Genomic DNA, 21,393 nt, shown 5'->3' with positions numbered 1-21,393 from the left:
GGCGCCCGGGGGGGGGGGGGGGGGGGGTCCACGCGAACCTCAACTTTGAATTATTATTATTATTATTTTTGAACGAGTTTTATTTGATATCGATTGAAATTTAAATTTTAATACAAATTAAAGTTAATAATTAATTTAATAATGTATTTAATAAAATCCTTATCTTTTTAACTTTTATCAAAATATAGTAAAAATCTAATTTTAACCTCTACCAAATATGGGCAAAATCAAAATAAATTCTAATTTTTTCTCTTCTCTCACTCTACAAGACCTCACACCTTTGATCAAAACCTTAACCCTTCTAATTTTTTAAAATTTGTCTAAATTTTATTTTATTTTATTTTTACAAATTTGCACTCTTCAGTAAATTTTCAAATAATTAGAATCTAAATTTACGTTTTCTCCTATTCTATTTGTGTACATAAAATGTGTCTGAACTGATTATATCCAATTTAATTTATATTTAATGAATTGTATTTATTTGATTGAATATTGATTATATTTTTTTCATTTCGATCACTTGAATTGATTATTTGTATTAAATACACTATAAATTTTTTAAACATAAATATGCATTTTTTTTTGTGATGAACAAAATATTAATAAGATGATTGTTCGAAATCAAACGGCTGAAAATGTTGAGCAAAATATTAATGAAGAAATGTCTTTTAAATCTAAATCTGCATTTTTGCAGATCAAGTATAAATCATTCAAAAATCAAAAACAAAGTATTCGATTTTTACAGTTTGATTATGCCCCATAACTAAAAATTCCTATGTCCGCCCCCATGTTATATACAAATTTTCAGCTTCTCTGAACATCTCCCCCAACAAACCAAAGAGCAGTAACTTCAATACCAACGGAAATTGCAGGCAACCTCCATATTAAATCCTGGAAAACGAAAAAACTGTCATAACAGTTATCCAAAAAAAGACTTGAATGATGGCTCGCACCTTGTTTCATTTAGCAATTAGGCCCAGCTTTTTTGTTGCTGATCACATCTATCCGTTGAGTATGCTGGACTATATAATTACACTTGTATAGCTAACGTATACAAGTCAGACCAAACACTCGGACTTGGTGAGATTCTGAGATTCTTCTTTTGGACCCATTGGATACAAAATCAGATGCTTCCAAGAGCTGGATGAAACAGAAAATGGCACCACCGTTGCAGCACCAACTAATATTTTATCAAGGCCGGTAGTGAAGCATAGAGCTCAGCTAAACACTGGAAAATCCACTTCAGCAACTGTTCTCTCGGTAGCTCCAGAAGTAGTTCAGCCTAAAAAACTCGCAGAATAATATGGTAAAATATCTTTCAAGCAAATTACACAACTATGAGACTAGAGGGAGTAACTTCATAGAAAATGGTCAGTGAGTTGTGAATCCCATATTAGGGTCTAGACAAAAAAATTGTCACCAACTTGAACTATCCAGAGACTCTACATTCTCAGATAGTATATGTCAAAACAACCAGATTAAAAGAGCAGGTTGTATACTTAATAAATGATCTTAGAGAAATAATGTAGAATATCCTGGAGGGTTCCACCTATGAGAAATGTCTATCATACCTTGATTAAGCCATCCTCAAAAACCAGAGAATTTCGATGCATATCAGAGGCCATTGAATCTGTTATCAGCCTGAAAACCTTTTTACTCATCCTCGTTTCCATGCCGACCATCTTACCTGAAGCATATATTCTAGTAATCCCTAAATCTGCTGCCATTCTCCTCACATACAGCTTCTTCAACAGAATTTCCATAGAGTAAGGCTCCTTTCCATGCTGGCAGCGCAGGTTTTCCGTAAACTGAATCAAACTCCATATGTCTTTTTCAGCAGCTTTCTCAGCTTCATCAATTATTTCCAAGGGATTCTCCAAATAATTTATGTACTCAGAAGGGAGATGAGGGTTTATATTCATATCAAGCTGGTATAACAAAATGACAAGAAAGAATTAACAGAATGCTTGATCTGCACTTCACGTTAAGATAATCCAAATGATTGATTATTCTTTAGAACTTTCAAAATTTTCAAAAATAGAATACTGTAACAAAATTAATGAGAAAAACAACCATTAAATTCAGGTTATTGGCAAGAGTATTCTAAAAATGAATTTTCTATTGTGGAAGAGACATTACAGAGTAAAAACTAGAATCCAAGAAACTGAATCAGTACTACATTCTGGATGATTGCACAAACCAAATCAAAGGATCATCGACACATGTTTAAATTTCTAAATTGTCACTGCAGAAAGTGTGAATCATGCATTAAAAGACTAATAGACTTTTTTGGACATCATGATATTTAAGCAGCACATTTCTAGGTTCTGCTTTCTCCCTTTCTGACTCCAACTCAAAACCAAGGTCATAAAACCAAACAGTCATCCAGCAAATGACCATAAGTCACAGGATTTGCATAGGATGGTCTGCACACCAACACTAAGCCCCAGTTTGGTCCCCATTAATTTCCATTTCATTTTTCTCTCTCTTATTTTCAACCACACAATTTTCCATAAAATAATATTATACGTAAATCAAAAACTTTTCCTTCATTTTCAACCACTCATTTTTCAAAAAAATATCATTCCACTCATTTCCATTTCTACAAAATGGGGGTCAAACGGGGGCTAAATTTGCATTTCTAAGAATTTTCAAAAGAAGTTTGCCATCAAATCTGCTTATTTCTTTCCTCATTTTTTTTTTTATTTTTTTTTATTTTCAGTTGTGAAATTCATGTTTTAGTCAACTATTTCAGGACTTAGTGTACACAAGAACATGCTTCATCATGTCCAAATGCACAAAAGCCAAAAGCTAGTCACCCTACCTCTAACCAAATAGAATACCAGCAGGATTCTCAACTTCTTGAAATTCTATTAACACAACTTTGTAGACATCATCTCTTGTTTGCATGCATATATAAATCTTATGTAAGATGTACTATATTTTTTGTTCTCTCTCTGTCTAAGCACTTGCACATCTAGAACTGGTGACTTATGTTCCAAAAAAATTTCCAGTCCCCTTTGCACTTCAATCCTTGGACCGACCAATCACACTTTAATGAATTTTCAGAAGATTGAAAGGTTTTCCCCCCCATCAAATAGAGAATTGGTATCATTCCAATCTGAAGGATATATCACATATTTTCAACAGATCCACTAGCAAAATTTGATACTAGGATACTTAAAATTTAAGAGACTGAAACCAATCAAATCCAACAAAACTGAAGATTTTGGTCGCACACTACTTAGGCAAGTTAGTTGAAGACAAACAGAACAATTTCTTGAACGACATCTGTATTAGAGTAAGCAATACCTGCACTGACTGGTAAGGAACTGAAACTACACGATGTTCATCAACCTAGAAAACAATCAAAACAGTTTTTAAGGCTATTGATTAGAAATTAGAGCAATTTGGGAAGTTCGATAATCAAGGATAAATCACCACTATTTCCAAATAAATTAAAAAAGAGTCCAGAAAGAACTATTTCAATTCACAAAGCCAATAAGCTCCGAACTAACTAGTCATGCAACACAAAACAGTCTAGTTTTATCATTATGGAAAACAAGACCTAGATGAAATGAAGATCATGAAATTTACATACCTTTGACAATTCCCAATTTATATGTAATATTATTTTATTGAAAATTGTGTGGTTGAAAATAGGAGAGAGAAAAATTTAATTTAATTTGGTGAGATTTAATGGGGCCAAACGGGGGCTTAATAATAACTTATTTTTCTTTTTTCAATACGTATTTAATTTATTAACCATTTGAACAATATTATCATGAATTATGCCAACTATTTAGTCACCATCAATGCACATTTGACATATTCATTTCACTTGTATGCTTTCACCACATGAAACCCAATTACAAACTGTAATAAGTAGTACAAAATTCTTGTTCATGTATGAATTCTTGTTATTAATTCTCAATTCATTAGCATTCACATTCATTTAATTAATATTCATATTCATTTATGCATTTTTAGTGTTATTAATTCTAATTATAAGTTAATTAGAACTTCACATTCAAGAATGCATTTCATTATTCACGTCCATGCATGCTAATTAGCATACCGTTTTAGTTAATTGGAAATTAAATCATATTCATTTAGTATAAATAATTTAACATTCATTGTCATGTATATATTCCTTGATATTAATTCTAAATCAATTAACATTTACGTTAATTCATGTATCATATTTTCTTTAAACATTTGCACAATATTTCATGAATTATTTTGCAAATTATTTAGTTATCATCAATGTACATTTGTCAGATTTATTTCACTTGTGTGCTTTCACCACATGAAACACAATTACAAAATGTAATAAATACTATAAAATCCTTGTTCATGCATGTATTACCTCTTATTAACTCGCTGTTAATTAACATTCACATTCATTTAATTAATATTCTTCTTCAAATATTACTTTTAGAGCAATGCAGGTTTAACTCTGACTAGTATAAGTTAAAAATACCAAAATTATGAAAATTAACAACTTATACAATCTGATTTCTGCTCTTGTGCAGGACTTAAGTATCAACTAATTCGTCAAGTGATGCATAATTACATGAGAAATCAAAAGGACAATTTGAAGTGTCCTGAATATATGGCAACAATACCTAAAGCACCCGTCTACCAGTTTTAACTTGTTGTGGCTTGCGATTGCCTCCTGACTCCAGTGCATAAGCATAGTTCATGAAGACTCAGAAATTTAATTATCTATTTATAACTTGGAAAACAAGAACTTCAGATTACCGACCTCATAAACCTTTTTTTCTGGAAATGTTCTTGGTTTATTGTTCAATAAGTCAACTGATTGGTGCAAGGTGGGGAAGTCTTAATACAGGAGAACATTTTCAACTAGACCTTTACTAAAGCATACACCTTTTTCCAACTATGGAATATAGTTTTGACACATCTAGTTCAAGGAACTAAAATGTTACCCTCAAATTTGGAACACAATAGATAATAGTACAAGTATTTGCATCTCTTACAAAGAAAGCAAATTGTACTATGCTTTAATTGTATTTGAAAGATGAACTGTCCGACATAAGGGGACTGCACTGTTTTCCATAATTTGAAGTTTCAAGTATTCAGTTTATATATAAATAGGCCAATATAAATGTAATATCAATAGAAAAGTTACCTTTCCATGAGCTATTGCTATTTCAACATGTGGAAATGATTGTTCCAGAAATTCCATGATCTCTTCAAGCCCTGTGCATGGCAATGAAATCTTTCCTTATAATCCAGTATATGAAAATTATTTATAATATGAGTTTCAATCATACATAGAAAGGTAAAAAAAGAAAATCAGGTTACCTTTAATACGAGGCAAAACATAAAAAACCTGGCCACCGCGGTCCAGCTCATAATTTATCGCTGATATCACTTTTTCTTTGGAATATGATGAAAGATGGGTTCTTATTGGTACCCTCTCTGGAGGGGGTGTTGATATTAGACTTCAAGTAAAAAAATAAAATGTGTAAGATTGAGGGAAGTACATTACAAAAAAAGTCAAGACAAACTGTTATCATCCAAAATAAAGTCCTAAAAAAGGCATGCATCAGAATTCAAAATCAATTTTGGATGCCAAATTGGACGAGACAGCGAGCCAGATTTATTCAATCAGAAAATATCCACCCATGTTTACCCACTCTCACAGTTACATGATTTATCCAGATAATACAATAGTTGAATGAAACATTGTCCGAATGACTGAACAGATCAAGGATTAAAATAGAAATCACCTGGCATCACGGAACCCAGTCAATGCTAAATAAAGGGTTCTTGGAATAGGTGTCGCTGAAAGTGTGAGGACGTCAACTGAAGTTTTGAATGATGCAATTTTTTCCTTTTGTTTTACGCCAAACCTCTGTAAAAAAGGGTATTGAACAAGTCAACACCATCCTAAGTTGTGTAGCATGTCAAAATTTTACCCTCTAACTTACCTAATACGCACCTTTGACTTCATTGTTCAGACAGTTGGCACTTAATATAGAATATATAAATGACGAAACACAATAAATTTAGTACAACTAATAATTTTGTATAAATTTCTGTGTGATATAAATGTCAGGATGAAGTAAGTTCATCAAAATAATATTGTATTACTAAAGAGGAAAACATAGAGGAGAAGAGTCAAAATTGTATTCTATGGTCACTTCAATGAACTTTCCTTCTAGAGCATTTGGTGATGCTTGAACTTGGGTACGGGTATCAAGTATGAGTACATATTTAAGTGTCGAATATTTTATTTTCTAAAATTTAGGATACAGAGACATCGCCAAAAACAACTCAAATTTTGAATACGGATACGTGGATACCTCTTTCAAGTTTCAATTTTTTTACTAAACCAAGATGTCATTTTGAATAGACCAAAATCAATTGTTCACAAAGAAGGAAATAAGTATTGAATATGGGGTTAAGATGAATAAAATATAATTTTGGGATTTAGTTTTCAATTATGGGAAGTTAATTACTAAATGTTATATAAAATAGAAAATAAGAGACTTGATTGCAATTAGGACTTAATAGAGCTCTGAATAATACTATATGGAACCCATTTTCATTTTGGGCCTACTAGGTGTACAGGTACTCACAAAGGGGGTGGGTTATTTTTTGGCCATTTTTTATTTGGGTGGCATCATAAACTATGAGTTTACTAGCAAGGTTTTGTGAACCTTGCTTCTGTACAAATGGAAAAATCCTTTTATTTTATACAAACAAAACTTTAGACTGTCGATAAAGAGAAGGAAAGAAGGAAAGCAAAGAAGGAAAGGGAAAGAATAAAGAAAGAAGAAGAAGGGAAAACTTAGCGCCGTTATCTTTCTCCACCCTTTCGGAGTCGGCGCTAAGTTTATAGAAAGCAAAAATGAATATGTCTGGGCACGGTTTGGTTTGAGTTGGTTTCAACTCAAACCCGAAACCAAAACCAAATTAATCGGTTTGGACAAATTTCAATCCAAACCAACCTACTCTAACTCTTAAACCGAACCGAACCAAATCGATTCGGTTCGGTTCGGTTCGGTTGGTGGGTTTGGATTTTTAGTGCAAATTGAATTTTTTTATTTTATTTTATTTTTTTTTTAAATTGTCCAAGTTTTGGCCTAATTAGATTACAAGATTTAAAATAACTAAATAATTTTATATTATAAGAATGAGACTTGATTGCAATTAGGACTTAATAGAGCTCTGAATAATACTATATGGAACCCATTTTCATTTTGGGCCTACTAGGTGTACACGTACTCACAAAGGGGGTGGGTTATTTTTTGGCCATTTTTTATTTGGGTGGCATCATAAACTATGAGTTTACTAGCAAGGTTTTGTGAACCTTGCTTCTGTACAAATGGAAAAATCCTTTTATTTTATACAAACAAAACCTTAGACTGTCGATAAAGAGAAGGAAAGAAGGAAAGCAAAGAAGGAAAGGGAAAGAATAAAGAAAGAAGAAGAAGGGAAAACTTAGCGCCGTTATCTTTCTCCACCCTTTCGGAGTCGGCGCTAAGTTTATAGAAAGCAAAAATGAATATGTCTGGGCACGGTTTGGTTTGAGTTGGTTTCAACTCAAACCCGAAACCAAAACCAAATTAATCGGTTTGGACAAATTTCAATCCAAACCAACCTACTCTAACTCTTAAACCGAACCGAACCAAATCGATTCGGTTCGGTTCGGTTCGGTTGGTGGGTTTGGATTTTTAGTGCAAATTGAATTTTTTTATTTTATTTTATTTTTTTTTTAAATTGTCCAAGTTTTGGCCTAATTAGATTACAAGATTTAAAATAACTAAATAATTTTATATTATAAGAATTATTGACTAACAAATAAAATTAGCTATGATGCTCGGACTCGGGTGCGAGTGTCGGATACAAATACATATTTAGGAGTCGGATTCTTCTCATTTTAAAAATTAAGATATAGGGATACGATCAAAAAAGATCCGAATTTTGGATACAGGTATGGGGATACGTCTTATAATTTTTTTCCTAAAAAAATGATTCAATTAAAGCAAACAACAAATCATGCCATTTACAATAAATAATAAAACCTTTAAAGATAACTCCTAATTTATGGCAGTATGAATTATTGACTTTTAAACCACTTAATTCTTTCATTTCTTTCTTCTTCTTTTTCTTTTTTTATTGAAAAAATACACTTACTGAAGGGTAGCCCAACGAGTTATGGAAATTCCCTCATATCATTAACTTCTTCATTGGGCTCCACCCTTTCTGCAAAATTTTGCAAATGTTGCTGCAATCTTCCATAAATTTCTACATATTTCTATCAAAAGACTCGAAACAAATGGTTGTTGCTGCTACAAGTGCAAGCCAGAAGCAATACTTCACCGTCCATTGTTTTCTCCCTTTTCCAACCATGTCCGAGTTCAAAACTGAGAATCCGACACATATCCCGTGTCGATATCCATGTCATGTCGTGTCAACACGGGTACTTCGCCATTTTTTAAGAGTCCGAGCATCATTGGTTAATAGAGAGATCAAGAAAAAACTTAAGAATTTTGTCGCCTATTTATACATTATGTACCTTAACTGTCTGAGTAGGAAAAAAGGCTAAGTATAACATAATAAGCTTGTGAAAGAAAATCTTCAGTACTATCACTTACCGACATCATCATAGATTGAAAGGAATCATGATATAGTTATGAAATCCTATCCTTTGATTTTTGTTTTTCCTAAAAAATAGGTAAACATGTAAGTGGATTGGATTTGTTTGGTTAACCAGCTATTTGAGACTTCAAACCATGACCAAACAAAACCACCATGGTCTTATGTAAACGAAAAAAAATCAAACCAATTATCCATATCAACCCAACCCAAATCGACCTGAGTCAGTTCTGTTTGATTGGTTTGATCGGTTTTTCGATTTTTTTACCCAGACCTAGAAATGAGAAAGAAAAGGAAAAGAGAAAATGAAGAAAGAAGAAGAAGAAAAAAGAAGCAAAAATTGCAAAGTGTCCAGTTGAAATTTGGAGGATCCGACACATAACTCATACCCATATTATGTCGTATCCAACACGAATACTTCTATCATTTCAAAGAGTCTGAGCAGGAGATTTTGGTAGTGCCCATAGTAACAAAAGAGTGAACACGTCTTATTAGGCATGTCACATCACTTGACCTGGAGATGAGAAATAACCAAAAGTCTATTCCATGAGGACCTAGACAAGATTACAGTGGTTTTCAATTTTTTGATTAACTAGGATTTTTTATTTTAATAGTTGTTATTTATTAGAAGTTCCCTAACTTAAATCTCATTCGTATAAAAGGGGATTAAAGTTTTTCAAATATTCCTGAATATTGAATATAAAAGATTTTCCTCCTTCATCGCCTTTCAATGCATTATAATGCCCAAACGACTAAATATACACTAGAAGATAGGAAGAGGGAAAACCTGTTCCTCATCGACAACAAGAAGGCCGAGATTGTTGTATACAACACGACTGCCAAGTAATGAATGAGTTCCAACAATGATGCTCAAGTGGCCACGTTTAATCATGTGTAGATACTCATCTTTCTCTGACTTGGTCTTCACAATACAATAGGTTAGTTCCCGCTCAAAAGTGGAACTTCAAATAGTTTTATGAATGCTTTCATAAAGAGAAATAAAGTAACAACATACCGCTTTTCCAAGGTGTTATTTTACCACCTCTAGAAGAGTGGGATGTTTATACTTTACAGTTTACACAACAATACAAGTAATCACAGAAAAAGGTCTAAATGGTCAAGGAAATTTATGTCTCTTACCTTATGGAGGGAGGCGAAAAATTTTCATTAAGGACATCAAAACACACAAGGCATTTTCTTGATGATTTAATACATTTTCACGAGGTTAGAAGCAGTAAAAAGATGCCAAAAGTAACATGTAGATCCAAATGTCCTCATTTTCTATTGTGGAAGAGACATTACAGAGTAAAAACTAGAATCCAAGAAACTGAATCAGTACTACATTCTGGATGATTGCACAAACCAAATCAAAGGATCATCGACACATGTTTAAATTTCTAAATTGTCACTGCAGAAAGTGTGAATCATGCATTAAAAGACTAATAGACTTTTTTGGACATCATGATATTTAAGCAGCACATTTCTAGGTTCTGCTTTCTCCCTTTCTGACTCCAACTCAAAACCAAGGTCATAAAACCAAACAGTCATCCAGCAAATGACCATAAGTCACAGGATTTGCATAGGATGGTCTGCACACCAACACTAAGCCCCCGTTTGGTCCCCATTAATTTCCATTTCATTTTTCTCTCTCTTATTTTCAACCACACAATTTTTCATAAAATAATATTATACGTAAATCAAAAACTTTTCCTTCATTTTCAACCACTCATTTTTCAAAAAGATATCATTCCACTCATTTCCATTTCTACAAAATGGGGGTCAAACGGGGGCTAAATTTGCATTTCTAAGAATTTTCAAAAGAAGTTTGCCATCAAATCTGCTTATTTCTTTCCTCATTTTTTTTTTTATTTTTTTTTATTTTCAGTTGTGAAATTCATGTTTTAGTCAACTATTTCAGGACTTAGTGTACACAAGAACATGCTTCATCATGTCCAAATGCACAAAAGCCAAAAGCTAGTCACCCTACCTCTAACCAAATAGAATACCAGCAGGATTCTCAACTTCTTGAAATTCTATTAACACAACTTTGTAGACATCATCTCTTGTTTGCATGCATATATAAATCTTATGTAAGATATACTATATTTTTTGTTCTCTCTCTGTCTAAGCACTTGCACATCTAGAACCGGTGACTTATGTTCGAAAAAAATTTCCAGTCCCCTTTGCACTTCAATCCTTGGACCGACCAATCACACTTTAATGAATTTTCAGAAGATTGAAAGGTTTTCCCCCCCATCAAATAGAGAATTGGTATCATTCCAATCTGAAGGATATATCACATATTTTCAACAGATCCACTAGCAAAATTTGATACTAGGATACTTAAAATTTAAGAGACTGAAACCAATCAAATCCAACAAAACTGAAGATTTTGGTCGCACACTACTTAGGCAAGTTAGTTGAAGACAAACAGAACAATTTCTTGAACGACATCTGTATTAGAGTAAGCAATACCTGCACTGACTGGTAAGGAACTGAAACTACACGATGTTCATCAACCTAGAAAACAATCAAAACAGTTTTTAAGGCTATTGATTAGAAATTAGAGCAATTTGGGAAGTTCGATAATCAAGGATAAATCACCACTATTTCCAAATAAATTAAAAAAGAGTCCAGAAAGAACTATTTCAATTCACAAAGCCAATAAGCTCCGAACTAACTAGTCATGCAACACAAAACAGTCTAGTTTTATCATTATGGAAAACAAGACCAAGATGAAATGAAGATCATGAAATTTACATACCTTTGACAGGCTCTCAAAAAGCATTTCAAAGAAAAGATCAATGCCAACATTTCCAACATCCCCTGTTTGTTGCTCGCCAAAGATATTACCAAAGCCTCTAATGGCCATATCTCTTTCTGCAAGTTGAAAACCTTGTCCAAGATCACGACAATCTTCAAGAGCTGCAAGTCTCTCCTGGAAGTTCAAAGACATGAACATTATTTTTGACCCTATATAATGGATGAAATAATGATCTATTACATATAAGTAAATTTAGCAAATGTAAGTCATTGCTTTCAAGACAAATTGAATGCTATGTGCTAGTTATTATAAATCTAGTTAGCAAATAATTTCAAAAGCAACTACTACATTTATCTATCTCTGTGCTATATTGGTCCGAGTGAAAATGGAATAGAAAGGATGAACCTACTCGAGCCTGGTCAGAAAGAAGGGACTTATCCGGATAGAATAAGTGTGCATGAGCCTCCTTATCTGCCCGACCCACTCTTCCACGCAACTATAGACATACATACAAACAGATATATATGTCAAGAGATGCTAAATAATAAAAGTCTGGAGTTAGAAACCACGAATAACTTAACATATAATAAAAAACCACAGCTAATAAGATGTGGCTTAAACAAGTAAAAATCTATATAAGCATCAAAGACCAAATACTTCAATAGCTTGTTCCAGCCTATTTTTAGCATGTACAGTTATTAAAGAGTTAAAAGTGTAGTAGAATAAGCAATGAGGGAAATTTCAAGTCCAAATACCCAGCCATCTTTCACCACAAGGAAAAGGGCCATGACTAAAATTTTTTCTGAATAATTTCACAAAAATAAGAAGAAAGAATAATTGACAAAGTAAATTTGGTATGGTCCAGCATGGTAGACACCAATGAAGACAAAACACATCAATCATGTACAAAAACTAAAAAGAAGTGGTAAGCAAGTAAAGTATGATATCTCCCATTCCCCTTCAACAAAGAATTCAGAAATGGAGCAGATAGTATGCAGAACCTGATACAACTGTGCAAGGCCAAATTGCTGAACATCTTGAATTATGATGGTGTTTGCATTTTGGATATCAAGCCCGCTCTCAACTATGTTTGTGCATATCAAAATCTTAATATTCCCTTGTGCGAATTTTTCCATGGTTTCCTCAAGCTGCTTTGAGTATTGCTGCAAAGGATAAGTTGTCTTTCATTATCAACAAATTACGGTAACATCCTTCAGCTGGTGAGAAAACTGCCAAAGACATATAAATTCTGAACCAAATCTATAATCTATAAAACATCACATTAAACGAGAATCATTTTTTGGACGATTCTAGCTCTACTACAATTCAATTCTTTAGCTCCCGTTTGGCCCCTATTTTTTATTATAATGGGAAAAATAGTGTCTTTTTTTTTTTTTTTTTAAATGAATAGTTGTAAAAGGAATGAAAAGTTCCCAATTTATATGTAATATTATTTTATTGAAAATTGTGTGGTTGAAAATAGGAGAGAGAAAAATTTAATTTAATTTGGTGAGATTTAATGGGGCCAAACGGGGGCTTAATAATAACTTATTTTTCTTTTTTCAATACGTATTTAATTTATTAACCATTTGAACAATATTATCATGAATTATGCCAACTATTTAGTCACCATCAATGCACATTTGACATATTCATTTCACTTGTATGCTTTCACCACATGAAACCCAATTACAAACTGTAATAAGTAGTACAAAATTCTTGTTCATGTATGAATTCTTGTTATTAATTCTCAATTCATTAGCATTCACATTCATTTAATTAATATTCATATTCATTTATGCATTTTTAGTGTTATTAATTCTAATTATAAGTTAATTAGAACTTCACATTCAAGAATGCATTTCATTATTCACGTCCATGCATGCTAATTAGCATACCGTTTTAGTTAATTGGAAATTAAATCATATTCATTTAGTATAAATAATTTAACATTCATTGTCATGTATATATTCCTTGATATTAATTCTAAATCAATTAACATTTACGTTAATTCATGTATCATATTTTCTTTAAACATTTGCACAATATTTCATGAATTATTTTGCAAATTATTTAGTTATCATCAATGTACATTTGTCAGATTTATTTCACTTGTGTGCTTTCACCACATGAAACACAATTACAAAATGTAATAAATACTATAAAATCCTTGTTCATGCATGTATTACCTCTTATTAACTCGCTGTTAATTAACATTCACATTCATTTAATTAATATTCTTCTTCAAATATTACTTTTAGAGCAATGCAGGTTTAACTCTGACTAGTATAAGTTAAAAATACCAAAATTATGAAAATTAACAACTTATACAATCTGATTTCTGCTCTTGTGCAGGACTTAAGTATCAACTAATTCGTCAAGTGATGCATAATTACATGAGAAATCAAAAGGACAATTTGAAGTGTCCTGAATATATGGCAACAATACCTAAAGCACCCGTCTACCAGTTTTAACTTGTTGTGGCTTGCGATTGCCTCCTGACTCCAGTGCATAAGCATAGTTCATGAAGACTCAGAAATTTAATTATCTATTTATAACTTGGAAAACAAGAACTTCAGATTACCGACCTCATAAACCTTTTTTTCTGGAAATGTTCTTGGTTTATTGTTCAATAAGTCAACTGATTGGTGCAAGGTGGGGAAGTCTTAATACAGGAGAACATTTTCAACTAGACCTTTACTAAAGCATACACCTTTTTCCAACTATGGAATATAGTTTTGACACATCTAGTTCAAGGAACTAAAATGTTACCCTCAAATTTGGAACACAATAGATAATAGTACAAGTATTTGCATCTCTTACAAAGAAAGCAAATTGTACTATGCTTTAATTGTATTTGAAAGATGAACTGTCCGACATAAGGGGACTGCACTGTTTTCCATAATTTGAAGTTTCAAGTATTCAGTTTATATATAAATAGGCCAATATAAATGTAATATCAATAGAAAAGTTACCTTTCCATGAGCTATTGCTATTTCAACATGTGGAAATGATTGTTCCAGAAATTCCATGATCTCTTCAAGCCCTGTGCATGGCAATGAAATCTTTCCTTATAATCCAGTATATGAAAATTATTTATAATATGAGTTTCAATCATACATAGAAAGGTAAAAAAAGAAAATCAGGTTACCTTTAATACGAGGCAAAACATAAAAAACCTGGCCACCGCGGTCCAGCTCATAATTTATCGCTGATATCACTTTTTCTTTGGAATATGATGAAAGATGGGTTCTTATTGGTACCCTCTCTGGAGGGGGTGTTGATATTAGACTTCAAGTAAAAAAATAAAATGTGTAAGATTGAGGGAAGTACATTACAAAAAAAGTCAAGACAAACTGTTATCATCCAAAATAAAGTCCTAAAAAAGGCATGCATCAGAATTCAAAATCAATTTTGGATGCCAAATTGGACGAGACAGCGAGCCAGATTTATTCAATCAGAAAATATCCACCCATGTTTACCCACTCTCACAGTTACATGATTTATCCAGATAATACAATAGTTGAATGAAACATTGTCCGAATGACTGAACAGATCAAGGATTAAAATAGAAATCACCTGGCATCACGGAACCCAGTCAATGCTAAATAAAGGGTTCTTGGAATAGGTGTCGCTGAAAGTGTGAGGACGTCAACTGAAGTTTTGAATGATGCAATTTTTTCCTTTTGTTTTACGCCAAACCTCTGTAAAAAAGGGTATTGAACAAGTCAACACCATCCTAAGTTGTGTAGCATGTCAAAATTTTACCCTCTAACTTACCTAATACGCACCTTTGACTTCATTGTTCAGACAGTTGGCACTTAATATAGAATATATAAATGACGAAACACAATAAATTTAGTACAACTAATAATTTTGTATAAATTTCTGTGTGATATAAATGTCAGGATGAAGTAAGTTCATCAAAATAATATTGTATTACTAAAGAGGAAAACATAGAGGAGAAGAGTCAAAATTGTATTCTATGGTCACTTCAATGAACTTTCCTTCTAGAGCATTTGGTGATGCTTGAACTTGGGTACGGGTATCAAGTATGAGTACATATTTAAGTGTCGAATATTTTATTTTCTAAAATTTAGGATACAGAGACATCGCCAAAAACAATTCAAATTTTGAATACGGATACGTGGATACCTCTTTCAAGCTTCAATTTTTTTACTAAATCAAGATGTCATTTTGAATAGACCAAAATCAATTGTTCACAAAGAAGGAAATAAGTATTGAATATGGGGTTAAGATGAATAAAATATAATTTTGGGATTTAGTTTTCAATTATGGGAAGTTAATTACTAAATGTTATATAAAATAGAAAATAAGAGACTTGATTGCAATTAGGACTTAATAGAGCTCTGAATAATACTATATGGAACCCATTTTCATTTTGGGCCTACTAGGTGTACACGTACTCACAAAGGGGGTGGGTTATTTTTTGGCCATTTTTTATTTGGGTGGCATCATAAACTATGAGTTTACTAGCAAGGTTTTGTGAACCTTGCTTCTGTACAAATGGAAAAATCCTTTTATTTTATACAAACAAAACCTTAGACTGTCGATAAAGAGAAGGAAAGAAGGAAAGCAAAGAAGGAAAGGGAAAGAATAAAGAAAGAAGAAGAAGGGAAAACTTAGCGCCGTTATCTTTCTCCACCCTTTCGGAGTCGGCGCTAAGTTTATAGAAAGCAAAAATGAATATGTCTGGGCACGGTTTGGTTTGAGTTGGTTTCAACTCAAACCCGAAACCAAAACCAAATTAATCGGTTTGGACAAATTTCAATCCAAACCAACCTACTCTAACTCTTAAACCGAACCGAACCAAATCGATTCGGTTCGGTTCGGTTCGGTTGGTGGGTTTGGATTTTTAGTGCAAATTGAATTTTTTTATTTTATTTTATTTTTTTTTTAAAATTGTCCAAGTTTTGGCCTAATTAGATTACAAGATTTAAAATAACTAAATAATTTTATATTATAAGAATTATTGACTAACAAATAAAATTAGCTATGATGCTCGGACTCGGGTGCGAGTGTCGGATACAAATACATATTTAGGAGTCGGATTCTTCTCATTTTAAAAATTAAGATATAGGGATACGATCAAAAAAGATCCGAATTTTGGATACTGGTATGGGGATACGTCTTATAATTTTTTTCCTAAAAAAATGATTCAATTAAAGCAAACAACAAATCAGCCATTTACAATAAATAATAAAACCGTTAAAGATAACCCCTAATTTATGGCAGTATGAATTGTTGACTTTTAAACCACTTAATTCTTTCATTTCTTTCTTCTTCTTTTTCTTTTTTTATTGAAAAAATACAATTACTGAAGGGCAGCCCAACGAGTTATGGAAATTCCCTCATATCATTAACTTCTTCATTGGGCTCCACCCTTATTGCAAAATTTTGCAAATGTTGCTGCAATCTTCCATAAATTTCTACATATTTCTATCAAAAGACTCGAAACAAATGGTTGTTGCTACTACAAGTGCAAGCCAGAAGCAATACTTCACCGTCCATTGTTTTCTCCCTTTTCCAACCATGTCCGAGTTCAAAACCGAGAATCCGACACATATCCCGTGTCGATATCCATGTCATGTCGTGTCAACACGGGTACTTCGCCATTTTTTAAGAGTCCGAGCATCATTGGTTAATAGAGAGATCAACAAAAAACTTAAGAATTTTGTCGCCTATTTATACATTATGTACCTTAACTGTCTGAGTAGGAAAAAAGGCCAAGTATAACATAATAAGCTTGTGAAAGAAAATCTTCAGTACTATCACTTACCAACATCATCATAGATTGAAAGGAATCATGATATAGTTATGAAATCCTATCCTTTGATTTTTATTTTTCCTAAAAAATAGGTAAACATGTAAGTGGATTGGATTGGTTTGGTTAACCAGCTATTTGAGACTTCAAACCATGACCAAACAAAACCACCATGGTCTTATGTAAACGAAAAAAAAATCAAACCAATTATCCGTATCAACCCAACCCAAATCGACCTGAGTCAGTTCTGTTTGATTGGTTTGATCGGTTTTTCGATTTTTTTGCCCAGACCTAGAAATGAGAAAGAAAAGGAAAAGAGAAAATGAAGAAAGAAGAAGAAGAAAAAAGAAGCAAAAATTGCAAAGTGTCCAATTGAAATTTGGAAGATCCGACACATAACTCATACCCATATCATGTCGTATCCAACACGAATACTTCTATCATTTCAAAGAGTCTGAGCAGGAGATTTTGGTAGTGCCCATAGTAACAAAAGAGTGAACACGTCTTATTAGGCATGTCACATCACTTGACCGGGAGATGAGAAATAACCAAAAGTCTATTCCATGAGGACCTAGACAAGATTACAGTGGTTTTCAATTTTTTGATTAACTAGGATTTTTTATTTTAATAGTTGTTATTTATTAGAAGTTCCCTAACTTAAATCTCATTCGTATAAAAGGGGATTAAAGTTTTTCAAATATTCCTGAATATTGAATATAAAAGATTTTCCTCCTTCATCGCCTTTCAATGCATTATAATGCCCAAACGACTAAATATACACTAGAAGATAGGAAGAGGGAAAACCTGTTCCTCATCGACAACAAGAAGGCCGAGATTGTTGTATACAACACGACTGCCAAGTAATGAATGAGTTCCAACAATGATGCTCAAGTGGCCACGTTTAATCATGTGTAGATACTCATCTTTCTCTGACTTGGTCTTCACAATACAATAGGTTAGTTCCCGCTCAAAAGTGGAACTTCAAATAGTTTTATGAATGCTTTCATAAAGAGAAATAAAGTAACAACATACCGCTTTTCCAAGGTGTTATTTTACCACCTCTAGAAGAGTGGGATGTTTATACTTTACAGTTTACACAACAATACAAGTAATCACAGAAAAAGGTCTAAATGGTCAAGGAAATTTATGTCTCTTACCTTATGGAGGGAGGCGAAAAATTTTCATTAAGGACATCAAAACACACAAGGCATTTTCTTGATGATTTAATACATTTTCACGAGGTTAGAAGCAGTAAAAAGATGCCAAAAGTAACATGTAGATCCAAATGTCCTCAAGCAATCCGCATGTAGCTACCAGATAGAATGGTATAGTTAGGTGACCTTATCATACCTGAAACCTACTCAGAAGTCCAACCTTGATGCTAGGATATGTTGAGAATCGCTCGGAGATAACATCAAAATGCTGTTTGGCTAAAACTATTGTCGGTGCTAAAACCATAGCTTGCTTACCAGCTGAGACCACGCAAAAGATGGCACGCAGCGCAACTTCAGTTTTACCAAAACCAACATCTCCGCAGATAAGTCTGTCCATAGGATTTTCTCTCTCCATCAAGTCCTTCTCGACATCCATGAAAGCCTATAGAGAGAATCTAAATGACAAAATAACAGACTCTAGAACAAATTGATTTCATCAGTCTTATCTAACAATAATTGCATGAAATTATCACAGTAAATGAATATCTAATTTATCTTCTTCAATTCTTCATTAAATATACAGAAAGATTCTAAGCTCTTCAAGTATTTAATAATTTGTGTACCTGTTTCTGATCTGGTGTGGGCTGATAAGGAAACTGAGATGCAAATTCAGCCATACCAGGAGTCTTTGGGTAGGGAGGCCTTCTTTGTTTGAGCCTGTGTAGATACAACTCCATCAAGTCGACAACCATTTTCTGTATTGCAACTTTTCCCTTTATTCTTCTCTTCTCCCATGCACTAGTGTCGTTCAATTTGCTCAAAGTCCTTGGCTTTTTTGTTTCATTTGGACTGGAAAGTGAGAAAATCAAACAGCAGACAAATTGCAACATCAAATTCTAGTTACTGGCTATCAGTAATTGGCAAGCATCCGGCTTGAATTGAAAATACAGAATTCATTTTAAGGCCTATTCCGAGCAGGAACGGGAACAGAAGGGGCAAAACCTACAGATTATAGCGGTAGAGCATGCGGGAAGCCTGTTTGACAGGAAGCTTGGCCATTCCATCAGCGTACTCAATGAACACATACTCAATTGGTTGAGAGGAATCCTTGGGCACATCGAATTTAATGCCAACAAAACGTCCAATGCCTACCTTCTTGTGCACGACATAATCCCCGGAACGGAGCGTGTAAGGATCAACTTTATAACTGAAGGCACCGCCGGTAGTCCCTTCAGTCCTGTCGCCCTTGAGCTTCTGAAGGCCCCTCTGCTGCTGCTCCTTGACAAGCTGAATGTACTTATCAGCCTCCTCCGAGTCCATAGACGGCCTGGAGGACGACGAGTCTCGCTTACTGTGGTCTCGGCGAATCCTCTCGTTGAGCAAAGATATGGAGTCCCGCTGCAAATCCGCCTCTGTTTGTGAGGGAAATGAAATTCCATTAAGCTCGCGAACTGTAACAGCACCTTGTGCTCTTATTCGTCGCAAAAATAAGGAAGGGCAGCGTTTTCGAGTCCACCATTTAATGTGAAAAGGCTTACCCTTGCCGACGTCCACGGGGAATGGGAATGGGAACTGGAAGAGAGATGTTTTAGCAGCCGCCATCTCTGCTATGATAGGAGCAGAGCAGGAAAAGGCGCAAAGAGAGGAGAAGAGGTTTAACCGTTTAAGGGGAAAATTAAAAATATTTTGCTTCCTTGTATATCTCTATTACATTACAGGAAGATAAGACGGGTACAACTGTCAGCATTCATCTTCAAGATATTTTAGCGTCAATTAATCTGCAAGTAAAAATTTAACAAAATTGGTACCGAAAGATATCACTTGTTTTGTGATTTGACAAATTTGCTATTGTCAAAAACGGCTTTTAGTAATAGCCAATTATAGAAGGAAATAAAATATATTTCTAACATTAAACAAAAGAATTTGCAAATAAAAGTGCTAATACTACAACTAATCCATAAATTATTAAAGCTTCCATAAAAGCTAGACTAAGCAATAGAGTATCTAGTATTTTTCTCTCTGCCTCGAGCTGTCTCGCGATACTCTCTACATCTTGACCTGCTGCAGTTCCTTGACCAACTCCAAGTCCAATAGAAACAAGCCCTATGGCCAATCCAGCCACAATAACAGAAGCGGCAGAAATTAGTGGATTCGTGATAAGTTCCTCGGACCAAAAAAAGAAATGGTGAACAATACAATCAACCAATGAATTATGACTTAATTATTCCATCGGTAGATTCATCCAGTCAAAGTAACTAACTACTTCGAATTGAAGTAATAATATTATTGAATCATTAGAACAATTTCGATATCTCTCTTTTTCGTTTCAATCCACAGAATCTTTGTAAATCCATAGGATTTTCGTCCTTCCATTTCTTGGTTCCGACTTGTTATTTGAATTCTTTCATTTTTTTTCTTGATTTCATCCCCTTATTCAGTCAATTTACAATCACAACAAGATCGAATGACTTCTATTGGAATCCATATACAGTAGTAGAAAAAATGAAATATATCTTTAGTTCATATATAACTCGTCAATATCTAATATCACAAATACATATCTTTCTTCACCGGAAGGTAGTACCAAAGAAATATCATTTGGCATAGGCGGAAGAGTTCCCAGAAAATGCTCGGAGTCTTGCGGTTGCGCGAGGACGTCACAAAATTTCCACCTAAAAAAAATGTACAATATCCAGTCGTAGATCTCCTATCTATCTGGAAGGTACGCATCCAGCTGACTTTGGATTCGAGATTGAAAGGTCTGGGACTTCTACGGCAGTCCCATGTCTTTAGGCAAGGTAGCGTTAGCTATCCTAGGTTGTGAATGGAGCTTTGGATGTTGCTCAGTCCTGCTATAACTTAACAACCAAAAAGCTCTAGTCAAACTTCCAAAAACATAAACCAAGCATTCATTTTAGATTCAATCGAATTCGAGAATCAATTGTCGAAACATCTATAAAAGTTGGCTTAGAACCATTCAAATACATATGTCTAGTTCGATTCCCCTCTTCAAATCAATAATTAATCCATTTTTTAGGAATCCCATTTTTTGTAAA

The 21,393-nt window shown here is 33.6% G+C and overlaps 2 protein-coding genes across 7 annotated transcripts; both read right to left on the bottom strand.

Annotated features, from left to right (window-relative positions):
* Positions 1-630: 630 nt before the first annotated feature.
* Positions 631-20,063, bottom strand: LOC111388705 (ATP-dependent DNA helicase At3g02060, chloroplastic-like). Of its 6 annotated transcripts, XM_023013488.1 has the most exons (15): positions 19,876-20,061; positions 19,344-19,749; positions 18,961-19,186; positions 18,534-18,779; positions 17,988-18,122; positions 14,978-15,102; positions 14,550-14,689; positions 14,374-14,444; positions 12,400-12,561; positions 11,808-11,894; positions 11,399-11,572; positions 11,110-11,154; positions 1,572-1,928; positions 954-1,282; positions 631-891 (listed from the first exon to the last, which is right to left on the bottom strand). In XM_023013488.1, the coding sequence occupies exons 1-14, from the start codon at positions 19,937-19,939 to the stop codon at positions 1,181-1,183; spliced, it is 2,340 nt and encodes a 779-aa protein (XP_022869256.1). In that variant the 5' UTR covers positions 19,940-20,061; the 3' UTR covers positions 631-891; positions 954-1,180. The 6 variants fall into 6 exon arrangements, with proteins under 6 accessions (XP_022869256.1, XP_022869252.1, XP_022869253.1 ...); XM_023013484.1 differs by having other exon boundaries at positions 19,344-20,061; XM_023013485.1 differs by lacking the exon at positions 11,110-11,154 and adding an exon at positions 3,313-3,357 and having other exon boundaries at positions 19,344-20,061.
* On the bottom strand, positions 5,093-9,904 carry LOC111388707 (ATP-dependent DNA helicase At3g02060, chloroplastic-like). The gene is made up of 4 exons (XM_023013490.1): positions 9,422-9,904; positions 5,760-5,884; positions 5,332-5,471; positions 5,093-5,226 (listed from the first exon to the last, which is right to left on the bottom strand). Exons 1-4 carry the CDS (start codon positions 9,524-9,526, stop codon positions 5,108-5,110), a joined length of 489 nt encoding a protein of 162 aa, XP_022869258.1. The 5' UTR covers positions 9,527-9,904; the 3' UTR covers positions 5,093-5,107.
* Positions 20,064-21,393: the final 1,330 nt, after the last annotated feature.

The sequence above is a fragment of the Olea europaea genome, unplaced genomic scaffold (genome assembly GCF_002742605.1).
Source record: "Olea europaea var. sylvestris unplaced genomic scaffold, O_europaea_v1 scaffold524, whole genome shotgun sequence".
In the NCBI taxonomy this organism is placed as follows: domain Eukaryota; kingdom Viridiplantae; phylum Streptophyta; class Magnoliopsida; order Lamiales; family Oleaceae; genus Olea; species Olea europaea.
Note: the sequence above shows the minus strand (reverse complement) of the source record. Positions and strands in the feature narration are given on the sequence as shown.